The 13,627-nt window shown below is 42.6% G+C and overlaps 1 protein-coding gene across 2 annotated transcripts in view; it reads right to left on the minus strand.

Moving 5' to 3' along the window:
• veph1 (ventricular zone expressed PH domain-containing 1) overlaps positions 1-13,627 on the minus strand; it is a 91,851-nt gene that overhangs the window by 12,025 nt on the left and 66,199 nt on the right. For both annotated transcript variants that reach the window (XM_017465734.3, XM_017465731.3), the window contains exon 13: positions 593-729. In XM_017465734.3, the coding sequence (XP_017321223.1) occupies positions 593-729 (137 nt within the window). The remainder of the gene's footprint in view (positions 1-592; positions 730-13,627) is intronic.

Here is a 13,627-nt window from a genome sequence, read left to right on the forward strand (position 1 = left end):
GCTATATTATTACATTCAGCTTTTGTAAACCCAGTAGAGGAACCTTAGACCTTATCGAGAGTTCGCCTGACTTGCTGTTTCGTCATGATTCGGTTATGAGGAGCAGGAGAAACGAAAAAAAAGAGACACCCGAGTCATGAGTGTATTCGCGGGAGGTTACAGAACGGTACACGATGGTGTGGCGGCGTGGGAAAACCCTTCAGATGAGCAAATCTGGACAGTTTGCATTTCAGAAATAGTTCTGAAAACTACACGCCGAGCTGAAATATATTCCTCTTCTGAAAATGGAGACTATCCCACTTTAAAGATTTCGTTCCAATTGCGCTATTAACATTAGTGACGAGATTTAAATAATTATACATTTACAATGCGAGTTCATTTCTCAATTTGATTATCATCGTCATCCACATCAGTCTCGGTCTCATCACCCGAGTCGAAACACGTTGTCAGTGGTTAAGGCGTTGGTCTGCTGATCAGAAGGTCATGAGGTCAAAACCCCAGCACCACCAAGCAGCCACTGTTGGGCCCTTGAGCAAGACCCTTAACCCGCTTGGTTAAAACCCACTTTTTCATCCTGCTACGAGACACTTACTGATTTCCCTTTCCTGAAGAGGAGCTGGTTACCAGCCAGAGTGAAGTAGCGCGTTTTCCAGCGTTTGATAAACTTCCAGCGCACCTGTTTCTCCTTTAACGTGCCCTCGATGAGCGGCTGGCCGTCTTGATTCACCACTGGAAAGATGAGAGCAACGATGTTATCGCAATTTCACAGAAACACACATACGGTATTCAGGAACGCTCTCTGTAAATATATTCATAAGACGTTAGAAAAATGAGAACGCATCACAGGTTCTATTCCACGGTGTCGACGTTACATCTTTCTTTAGATGACGACGTTACACAACTTGCTTAATTGTAGAATACGTGCAAAGATGGCAGCACCGTTTCGACTCGTGTGTCGTTCTCAACTAAACGCTCACAGTTCGTTAAGATAATCGTTGCCAAATAAGAGTTCCTAAAGTGGAATGTGTTATGAAAGAACTCTTTTTACGTAATCGAGTGATGCATGCTGTAAACGGCAGATGGACCATATTTAAATCTGCAGCCGACCGCAGCGATGCTGTGACGCTGGGTGTTAACCAGACTTCATGAAAAGGTCAAACTGCTGCAGAGTGAAGAAGTGAGAATCTCATTAGAATCGAATGGAATTGCATCGCATGCTCCGTTTCTTGATGTGTCTGGTGTAAACCAGGTTTATGCTCAGAAACATTACCCCATGAACGTGACCCAAACTAAACCAACATCCATCTGCTGACCAACGCATTTTAGACCTTTAAAATGGATCAGAAAAAGGTTGAAAAGCCCTGATCTTGAACATCAGCCAGCGTTAAAACCCCTAAACAGCCTGCCTTGATCAAGCAAGAAATCAAACTATCGTTTTTTTTTCTCTCTCTGAAATGCCTGTTAAACATCACAAAAAAAAACAAAAACTGTGAAGTTTATCTACAGATCTGTGTATGTGAATGCGATCCTGAGGCCAGACTGAGACAGGACACACTCTACCCACTGTCTCCCCTACGTATGTTTGCTCGCTCGGCCGGTCTTAACCAAGCAGCGAGGCGACAAAGTGCTCCGCCAAGTGCCCTCATTGGCCAATTCCCGTAAAACAGGAAGCGGGGTTACAGCTCTTCCAGGACGGCACAAAGCACCCTATTGTCTACATCTTTTTCTGCAGCAACGAGGAGAGCAGATGAGAATCCGACGCTCTTTGATATCCCTGTTTACGATTAAGTAAGAGCAATCTCTGATGGTTACCAAACGCTGAGACCCTGCGCTGCCAGAAACCTCCCCCTCGGGTTCTCGCACAGAACATTCGAACATTACTTTATCTTGTGCCACTGTGCTACAGGCGAGCGGCCTTGGGTTCTTGTTAATATAGAAAAAGTCCTAGAAAGAGGGGGAAAGGTAGAGCTGATGTCATGCGGTAATCGGGGCCAAACTGGGGCTATTGCTGTTGGGTCTGTTCGTTGAACAGACCCTATTCATGAGCAGCACAGGAACAGTTTTCAATTTAGGAAGATAAGGACAAGCTCAGAAACACATGAGGACTGATGTACTAAGCTGTTTGTGCCAGTGTTTAGGGGAAATCTGCACGAAACACCTTGCGTGTTCGGTAGAGAACTGGCGTAGGCGTCTAAATGCACGAATAGCAACATACAAAATGCATTTGCAAAAAATAAGCATTTAAGTGAAGTTAGCGCAACCAGGATGGAGAAATTATTACATATTAAATAGATTATTAAATTTTTAGCGGAAGCCAGTTTTGCATGCCATTTTATTCCACGTGCGTCATTTTGCTTGTCATTTTGTTGTGAATACTTAAACAAGCCATTTTGCCCTCAGCATTGTTTTCCATTATGGTAAAACTAATCGGGAATTTAATTATATCTATATCTCTCTTCAATGAGCCTCGGGTGCCCGTGACCCCGTCACCGGTTCACTGGTTGTCCTGCCTTGGACCACGTTGGTAGGTACTAACCAGTGCATACCGGGAACACACCACAAGACCGGCCATTTTGGAGATACTCTGACCAATCACAATTTGGCCCTTGTCCTTACGACTTGCCCATTTTTCCTGCTAATGAGCTCATTTTGTAGCCGCATCAACTCAGGTTCTACACTTCGTCTCTTTGTGGACATTCATCTGGGCCAGTGTATTTTTATGCACTGCTAGCATGATCAGTACCGACTGATATCTCAGAATATTTCACTGGTCTGATGTGAGTGAAAGCAGAATACAGGCATTAGCGGGATTTGTGCTTTGCGAAGTATTTTCTGAGACACTTTTTGATTCGCTGACGGGGGACGACGAGCGGAAAATCAAATCATCGCCCGAGTAAGATGATGCTTGAGAAAGTGTTTGGCTGCTTGTGGATATATGGATGAAGTGAAGCTGAAGCCAGAGCCAAACCAACAGCAATGAAAACCCCCAAAACTACTATTCTAGCTTCACAAGCTTCACATGATAGGAACTTGTTAGTCTGTAAACTGCTGTGGTGTAATAGGATTAAAATACTTCAGGATGTGCTGTAATAGGAAACATTGTGATGGTAACAGTAATAATGAGGGTTCTATTCTCTCATTTCAGACTTAAGAACGCTTTCTGGAGCGGTCAGACATCCTGACTGCTGAAACCAGGAGTAAACTTTCACTTGGTGTTTTCTGAGAAAGGGGATCTTGTCTGGATAGCGCACATGAACCTCCCATAGCAAACATGAAGACTGTAATAGACCGTGTATGTCAAAGGACACACTTTACCTCCCAGATCTGCTGCAATTATAAATCCAGGCTGTTCTTCTGGGTATGTGGAGGTCAGTGATTGTTTTGTTTGCATGAATCACGGAGATTTACCAGAAATCCCGGAGTATTGATTTGATCGTCGTTCTGCTTTATGGCCGATAACCTAAGGGAAAACTCAGATATTCAGATGTTATTCCAGAAAACCCCTGCTGAGAATATCCTCTATTTGACTCTTTGGTTTATGTTGACTGGGACAGGAGCTCGACTCGTTCCAGCTACGCATCGCTGATTTCAACCACATGTACTAAAGAGTACACAGGCTAGAAAGAGCAGGGTATGGATGCAGGATGTAAGATGATCACTATATGTTTTTATCATTATGTTTTCAATATATTTCTATTACTTTAATGTAGTTTATTAGGGGGCCAAGTGCCGAAGATGCATAGGCACCCTATTGTAATTCTACCTTTTCTTCTTCTTCCGTTTCTTCTTCTTCTGGCTAGGGTGTCTATGGCAACCCATAGAACCATAAGGTATAAAGTTGTAAAATTTGGCACACTGATTGGGGAAGGTCTAAGGAACATTTTGACGGAATTTGGGCCAAGTGCTGCCAACGCTGTAGCGCCATCAAGTCAAATTTGGGCCTAATTTGGACGAAAGTTTATGGTCATAACTGTTGAACTCTGTGTCTCAAATTTAAAAGCCAGGCATCCCTGGATTCTCTGGGTCCTGACGAGTCCAATGCACCCTATTCAGTCTGCCCGATTAGATTTTCCGCCATCTTGGATTTGTTCGCTGTTTGTTTTGGTACTTCTCCTACAAATTATGTCCAGTCAACACCAAATTTTGCATCCATCATCTTCAGACCAAATTGGATAAAAATTATCAAAAGATTTTTAAACAACAGTTTGCCGGAAATGGGCCAATGAATCTGACAGCGAAGCCACCAAACAGGATGTGAGGCTGTATCACAGCAACGACCTTGCGCACTGACGCAAAACTTGGTAGGCACCTTCAGGAACATTCCCTGAGGCTATGCAACAATGCCAACAATTTTTTTTGCTACTCCTCCTCCAAATTTTGTCCAGTCTTCACCAGATTCGGCTCACATCATCTTGAGGTCTGTCTGAACTTGAACAAAGTGGAGAAAAAACCCACACTGATGAAAAAAAAAAAACGTAAATAGATGAACAAATCAACAATTGAAGTGTGTCTGTAAATATGCGACTCAAAGTCTGGGTGCTTGTCCACCAAAAATGCTTGTCCCCATTTAATGCTATATTTAATGATTATTCCTAACAACATTCTAATGTGTTTTTTTTTAAAAAACATTATAATTACTCTATTTGTTATAATGTACCTTTATTTGATACCGCTGCATTTCTAGATGCAAATTAAGAATTTCGTTGTGTATATGACAATAATGTTCTGGAATCTATTAAATACATAAAGATGATGCTATTAATGAATTCATTCATTATATTTTCACTGCAAAATCCGTGGAAATTTTTCCATCCAGTCCACATTTTCTATCCCAGATGTTTTTAGGCTTAAAGTCTAATACGTCATGTCATAAAAGGCACAAACTTTATATATGAAGTGGGCTATGATAGATAGATGGATAGATAATTTATCTGTCTTCAAAGAGGAAATTTGTTCACTAGGTTTAAAAAAAAGAGGGGCATTTTTTAAATTACATATCAATCTTATCAATAGTAGTGGTAGAGATTAGCTTGGTTAAATGATGTTGGTGCAGTAATGTGGCATACAGAGCATTCAAGTTATGAAATTTCCTCCCCAGGGAACTTATATTCAAGAAAACTCTGGCAACCTCGGAGACACGAACTACACACAGGTAATTTACGTAATCCACACGTCGGAAAATCATCTTAAACACCCGCGTGAATAATAGTAACTTTCACTGCGTAAATATCGACGTAACTTTTCAATTCTGAATTGTGTGGATATTTTTCCTACCATGTCAGCGTTTTAGAGGGATTTTTTTGTTCTGTTTTTACACTGAAGAATAAAGGCATTTTGTTCAAAAAAAAGAAAAAAGAAAGCTATGGTCTCTGTATAGTAGTACTATCTGATATCTGCTAAAATGGCAACTGAGTGTATATATTTACTCGGTATTTAAATTCCAAGTCTGCTATGTTTAAATAAGAAATTGTCACGTTACACCTAATTAGCAACGTATATGAATATTTCTAATACGTCTAAGAAAATTACTCATTGAAATGAGTATTGTAATATGAATTGATATATATATATATATATATATATATATATATATATATTGCTACTGTGTATATGGAACAAGCCTGATATTATATTCTTCATACGTTATGAATATGTGATTATTCTCACAGAGATCTCATTACACGTCTTCCTCCAAATACTGGATCAGGCGCATTCCTGTAAATCACCGGACACACAGCACTAAAACCTCCACCACAACATACACGCATAGGCTCTTCTACAGCGTAATTTAGAACAGGTGAAGTATAAAGTCTGCCATGACCTCTCTGTTACAGTTGAGTGCAAAGATTTACCTCACCCATGATTTGTTTGAACAGGAACAAATGAAAATATACTGTACATACTTCTATTTCACAACTGATCGGCAAATAAAAGGAATTCTAGGAATAAATGAATGGGAATGTACAGTGCTCTCCACTAATATTGGCACCCTTGGTAAATAGGAGAAAGGCTGACGGGGGCGGCCTACCAAGCCATGATCCTGCCTGAGGTCGATGAGATGGCCTACCAAGACCAGCTTCTATCTGAGACCAACGATGCGACCTCCTACGCCATTCTCATGCCAGAGACTGATAGCACAGCCTTACACGCCATGCTCAAACCAGAGGCCGATGAGACGGCCTCCCAAGTCAAGTTGTCTGAGGCTGACAGCAAAGCCTCCCAAGACCAGCTCATGCCCGAGGCTGACAATGCAGCCTTCCAAGCCTGGCTCCTATCTAATAACCCAGACGATCATGTCCCAGCCCAGCCATCTGACCCCGGCGACCTTCGCCGACCCAACGCCTGCTTCCTGCCAGTATGCACCATGTCTGTTTCCTGGCTCCAATGGAAGAAGCCCATACCAAAGGCAATGCCTGTCTCAGGACCTTGGATCCTGTGTGGTCATTTTGCCTAGGGGGGGGCAGGACCACCAGGGGAGAGTGTTTTTGGGTACTTGGGGAGAGGGGCCCCGGGGTCGGGAGGGGGAAGGCTCCGTCATGTATTTCCCCATTGCGCTGAGTGTCAGATCGCTCAACGTGCTCAAGCAGCCTGGAGTGCGACCGAATGCTTCCGGGTTGTCACTAGCTTTGTTTATGTTCACACCTGTTTTGTTTTGGTTTCTGTCCTGTCTCCACCCTTGTCATGTTATCGGTTGTTTCCCTCACGTGTCCCAATCATTCTCAGCAGCTCCTCGTTACCCCCTCTGATTAATCCGTCCCCTCGTGCGTCTTTGTTCCCTGCGCAGTATTTATTCAGTGTTTAACCGCCTGAACTTTACAGACCCTTTGTTTCTGTGTTTGTTCCCTCGTTTCTCGATCTCCTTTTGGCTTCCTGTTTCTTGCTTTTGGATTGTCCTTGTTATTGTTGTTTGCACCTCGCCTGACCCTTGCCTGTTTGTGGATTGTGTTTTGAACACGATTGGTATTTGTCTTCCTGCCTCTCAATAAAAGCCTTTGACTGCACTTGCATCCGTCTACACGCCCGTCACATGACATTACGGAAGGAGTGTGAACGCTCAAACATAAAGCTATAACTTTACATCTTCAGCTTTCTTGGTAACATGACCAGCTGTTTTTTTATTACGATCGAGAGACAGGAAAGAGATTTTGGTGAGGGGACGACTGTTTATAGCTGCTATAACGTAAGTGAGAACAGGAACAAACTTGTTTCTTGGATATTCTACAACATTAAATATAACAGAGCAGTTGTAGCTCAGTGGCTAAGACGTTGGATTATTGATCAGAAGGGCGTGAGTTCAGATCCCAGCGCCACCAAGCCGCCACTGTTGGTCCCTTGAGCAAGGCCCTTAACGTCAACTGCCCAATTGTATAAATGAGGTAAATGTAAATTGCTCTGGATAAGTGTGTCTGCCAAATACTGTAAATAAACGTATGATGTGTAGTACTTTAATAAATAAAAATGGTCATTTTTGGCACATTGCTGTGGTATAAGAGGAATAAAACGTTTCAGGACATGCTGTTAGAGGGAAATAATCAGCCGTGAGGTGGTAACAGTAACTCCGCTTCATCACAGCACTCCATCGGCTCCTATAACAGTAAGACGTGGAGCGTTTTATCCTTTACTCAATTAGATGATGCCACGTGTGCGAAAATAAAAGTGCATTCATGAGCTATCAGGAAAGAACCGCCAAAGATTTTGACTGCGATATCTATTGTTTTTAAAAAATAACCCTACTCACCTGTAGCGTCCCTCCGAAAGTTATATTCTCATGAAACACTCATGAAACACAGCCAGCTCTGTGCAGTATAAACATCTTAAACAGGCGTGACAAATTCAAATGGAAACAAAATCACGCTGGCTTGCGCTTCCCTCCATTTCTTATTGCGAGATTAGTTTTTGGCTTTTACATCCTAATTAATAAAATATGCCGAAGCGAGACCCAGATCAGCCCTGTTACTCTGAGACACATGCACGTTATAATCCTCAGTGTTGCACAGCAAAACAAGGCCACGGGGCGTAATGACTAACGCATGTGTGCTGACTCACGAAGCGACGTTCCGTGTCTAAAGGACAGCTCACACGGGGGTTCGATCACGTGCGCGGAGACGCCACCAAGACTGGGGTTCATGATTCGAGTGGATAAAATCAGATTTCGTAAGAGATGTGTGTGTGGTGCTGTTAGAGGAAAATAATCAAGAACATGTCAAATAATCAGTTTCAGGGTAGGTGAGAGGATCTGTGCGTCATCACACCACGCTGAAGTTGGTTATTTTACATGTACTGTATCGGCACGCCGTGAAGCGTCGCTCAGGGATCAGCAGAACGACGCAGAGTACTTTTTATCCATTTATAGTTGCGTCCTATGTTGGATAATTATCTTTTTTCTCCCTCTCTCCTTTCGCCGAGCCCCACACGAATTTATGGAGATACTAGAGATCCAGATCCTCTCTGCCTCTGGATGGAGCTCAAGTCTTCTCTAATTCCAGACTGCTGGGACTAGGGCTGCTCCTAACGCCATACAGACTTCATATAAATCCATAATGAACTTTTTCACACTAACTGTTGTTACCCAGATGAGGACGGGTTCCCTTCTGAGTCGGGTTCCTCTCAAGGTTTCTTCCTCTTAAAACATCTTAGGGAGTTTTTCCTCGCCACCGTCGCCACTCAGTGGCTTGCTCAGTTGGGATAAATTCACACCTTTAATATCTGTATACCGTGTTGATATTTCTGTAAAGCTGCTTTGAGACAATGTCTATTGTAAAAAGCGCTATACAAATAAAATTGAATTGAATTGAATTGAATGTTGTGGTATGTCCACGAAACAAACGTTATAGCAGGTATAAATAAACTAAACATATAAATAAACAGTCATTCCTTTACCAGCTTTTCGTTTTCTTTCTAATGGAGTTAAGAACGGGGGGGGAAACACCCCGCAGCTTGTCCACGAAACGTAAACTCCTCTGTCCTGAAGATGTCGGAAAACGTACAGCTCGACCTCTGAAACTGGAGACCCTCTTTCTTAAATGTTAAAGAAACGCCTCCGTACAGAAAACGTTACCGTATCGACGATTACACGGATTGAAAAAATTAATAAATAAATTACCATGCAAGTCCCTGCGGATGAGTTGTTGCTATAGAAACGATAACATATTAGAACGAGCACATGGATATAAACCTGCGCTGCCGTTATCGAAAATGAATCCGATCAGAATCCAAAATGGCGGTGGTTTAATAACGTTAAATAAAGAGAGCGCTGTGTGAGCCGATTTGAGTCTCACGAGGCAGGACGCACGCCTGCACCGTCTATCCGAGCCGTCACCGTGCCAAGGCGAGCACTCCGAGTCCACTGGCTGCTTTTACAGACCTTCAGTAAACCCTGCAAACATTACACACACCCTATTAAAACCTCACTACACCACCACCCCCCTACGAGTGGACGCCATCCCGCACACCAAAGCGGCGCTACGGGACGCCGAGTGTGTGCGAACGATCACACTTGCTTAATGAGCGACTGTGTTGCGGTTTTAAACAGAGCTTTTATTTTTTACCTTGGCACTCTTGCCCGTGCTGCCTAACTCGATCGGTGTCCTTTATAAACACCGACAATAAACGTGTTTATAAAGTGTCCAGCACTGACTTTGTCTCGTTCTTACTGCAGACTTTTACACAATAAATGCTACAATTACAGAAATGACCGAAATTACAGAGAAAAACGAATAAATTCTTTAACCGGCATGCTCTGGCTAAAATAAATAAATAAATAAATAAATAAAAACGATGACCCGAGTCATAATTCTGGATAAATATCTTTGTCTCTTTGTCCACTCAAATACAAGAAAGCTTAAATCTTAGCACCTTTATAAAGAGATTTCTTTTCAGGAATAATGAAAGTTTTCGACACTTTCTCAGAGTAAAAATTCGGCCTCCAGCATCAGAAAACTTCGTAGAATTCTCAACCTGCAGCGAAAGAGTCGCGAAATCTGTCAGCAGCGAGATCTGATCGACGCTGTACTTGATTTGATTCTGGTCTGAAGGTGTCGATCCGTTCGCGCTCGTTCTAATCCGTTATCGTTTCTATAGTAACAGCTCGTCCATAGGGACTTGTATATCTGGAAAGAGATGTTCGTTTGCCATTTATGGAAGGAGTCTCCAGTGTCGGCGCTTTGTAACAGTCCGAGATAAAGCAGGAACTCGCTTGTTTCACGGACGTTCCGCAACATTACATACAACTATAAATAGATAAAAAGTACAACACGCTGTTCTTTAATTGATAAAAAAAAAAATCTTTGTAATGATCGAATTTGCTGCGGTATCAGAGGAATAAAACTCTCAGGCGTGTCCTTACTAGAAAATAATGAACTCTGTTGCCGGTATCAGTAACTCCGCATCATCGCTCCATCTTCTTGTTGTTTATCCTCCTACAACAGCACATCCTGAAGCATGTTATTCCTTAACATCAACCTAAGAATTGGCTCATAATTCATTCGTACAAGACGTCCGTGCCGTCTGTTCGTTTGTTCCATGACTGCGCTTTCCACACGTGCATTTCTATTGGCTCGTACCTCAGAAACAGGGTGTGGTTAACAGATTCACGCTTTAACTAGATACCCAAGACTATTTTCTTTCCGATTATTTCTCTGCACTTTTATACGTACAGAAGCCGCTCTTTTGCCAGAAGACGTGGGCACAAAACCGCAAGGTTTTAAACGTACAGCTTCTAGACGAACAGGGAGCGACAGCGCGTTCACGTCAACTCAAATCCATGGCAATTTCGACCGTTGTTTCTATGGAAATAAACACGGCTTTAATGTCTTTCACCGGTGTGTGGATGGAAAGCTTTACATCCAGTCATTACACCCCCCCCCCCCCCCCCCCCCCCCGCCCTCCGCCCCCCGCCAGGTGTGTTTATGATGTAACATCACACATTGGCAAGTCAGAGCTTTCAAGACTAAGGGCACCATTTTTCTGAAATAACAGACCATTCATGATTTAAATTTAGCTGAAATAGTTTGGGAATGACCAACTTGAGGAATACGTGAATGTTTTTTTTTTTTTTTTTTAACAAATCGGAAGCCTGTAATTACTAGGACGTACGTCTTTATTTCTGTGACTGATTTTATCCAAAACGATGTAGATTTAAATGAAGCGGTATATAAACTCGCAGCCTTCAGATCAGCGTCGCAGAACACCGGTTCGATCTGTCTAGAACTCCAACGTGACGAGAATGCAGTAGAAGATGACGTGAAAAGAATCAAATGAACAGTCTTGCTGATTTTTACAAATTTTTCACAATGAGAGTTGGGAGGAGCCCATGAAACCCCAAAAAGTGGGAATGTGTGTTTTTTACTTTCATACGAGTGAGTTACAGTATGAGGCTATTATTATTATTATTATTATTATTATTAATAATAACATGAAAGGTTACTGGGTGTGGAACACATCTGCTACTGGCATCAAGCTTGATCAAGTTGTTGGATAGTTACGTCCCATAGCAATATGGACGTACGTGCAATCAGTACCGTCCGTTATCAGACAGTGACTGACAGTTGTCTACAGCCGGAATCCATGGTGCTCAATCATGAACTACTGAAACTTGCCAGGAGACGATTCTTTTGATAGAGTCGTTATGATCTCTGCTGATGGATACCCTTATTTATCTATTTGTGTAGCCCCTCCCCCCACCTTTTTGCGGCCCCTATTTTTCCGTGTGTCTCACATTTATTTATCTATTGATTTTCATTAATGTCACAATTAAAATTAACATTATTTATACCCCTCTCATATCTAGTGTCTGGTGTTCCCTGTGTTATTGAGGTGTGTGCTGTCATCATGCCAAGATCTAGAGAGTTCTGGAAAACCTTCAGAAAAAAGGTTGTGAATGCCTATGAGTCTGGCCAGGGATTTAAAAAGATCAAATTATTTGACATACATCATTCCACAGTACGGAAAATCACCCACAAGTGGTGCAGATTTCAAACGACGGCCAGTTTTTCCAGGACAAATACGTCCCTGCAAATTCGGCCCAAGAGCAGCCCGTCTGATGCAAAAAGAAGTCTCGAAGAACCACAAAAAATTTCTTCACAGGATCTGAGAGTTAGTCTCAAAATGCATGCTTCTACAATCAGAAAGAGATTGCACAAATTTGACCTGCATAGGAGGCATGCCAGGAAAAAGCCTTGGCTGTCTAAAAAGAACATTAAAGCAAGACTTTGCCGATGAGCATACAGGTAAAGACCAGGCCTTTTGGAATAATGTGCTCTGGACAGACGAATCAAAGATAGAGTTGTTTGGCCACAGTAACAGCAGACATGTTTGGCGCAGACCAAAGACAGCTTTTCAGGAGAAGCACCTCATACCAACTGTGAAGCACGGTGGTGGGAATGTTATGGTTTGGGGTTGCTTCACTGCCTCAGAGATTGGACAGTTTGCATTCATTGATTCAACTGTGAAGATAATGTGAGGCCAACTGTCCAAAAGTTGAACCGAAAGTGGGCCTTTAAACAGGATAATGATCCTAAGCACACGAGCAAATCCACCAAGTCCCGGCTCAAAAAGAAGAACGGAGGGTTGCGGAATGGCCGAGTTAAAGCCTGGATTTGAATCCCATTGACAAGTTGTGGGGGGATTTGAAATGGGCAGTACATGCAAGAAAAACCTCAAACATCTCGCAGCTGAAAGAATATTGTATGAAACTGCTTGGTAACAACCTCAGAGCTACAGTAGTTTCGTGGTTTGAAACACGAAGATACTGCTGACCCAGGACCAGTTTTTCTGAACAGACGGTTAGGCCATCGCTCAGAGGTGTGAGGTGACGGAAGACCTCGACCGGTCTAAACCACAAACACCGCATTGAGATCTGACGCGATGCGAAGGACGCATACATTTCACCTGCCTTTTTAAAAACTGCCAAGACTTCACTGTGTGTATTCACGCTGGTGTGCGAGAGTTTCCTAACTCTCATGCTGACTAGTTCGTGAAATGTAAAACCGGTGTTAAAAACTTGGACTGGATGCTTGAGCAAATCCGCAAAACAGTGCAACAAATCAGAAACACTGCCACACCAAGACGTGAACGTGCGCAAGGGGACTATTTTCGTTTTGAAAATGTCAAGACCGTCTCCGCGACATCAGCCGCGAGACAAAACAGCCGTTCTTCAACTAAGCCTTATTCTTTTCCTCCACCTTCTTCTTCTACTAATTTTTCTTCTTCTAGTACACCTTATTCAGATATTCTTCCCTCTCCTTCCTCTTCTTTTCCATCTTCTCTACCTCATCATCTTCTCTTTCACCGTCTACTCCCTTTTTCACTCTTAATTATTTGTTTATTTCCTCCTACTCCTTCATTCTCCTCGTCCTTCGTCAACCTCTTCTTCTCCTCCTCGATCGTGATTGATCTCATCTTCTTCTTCTCCTGTCATCTTCCTTTTCACTGTCTATCCCCTTTGTCCTTTCTTCATTTTTTCTTGGCTTCCTCCTCCTCCTATTCCTTCTTCTTCTCATCCATCATCGACGTCTTCTTCTCCTCCTCCTTCTCCTTTCAATTCTACTCTTTCTCCTCCTCGTCCTCGTTCTTCTTCTCGTTCTTTACCATCCGCTTTGTCCAACACTAAGACCAGGTCATTATATAG

The sequence above is a fragment of the Ictalurus punctatus genome, chromosome 4, assembly GCF_001660625.3.
Source record: "Ictalurus punctatus breed USDA103 chromosome 4, Coco_2.0, whole genome shotgun sequence".
NCBI classification, from domain to species: domain Eukaryota; kingdom Metazoa; phylum Chordata; class Actinopteri; order Siluriformes; family Ictaluridae; genus Ictalurus; species Ictalurus punctatus.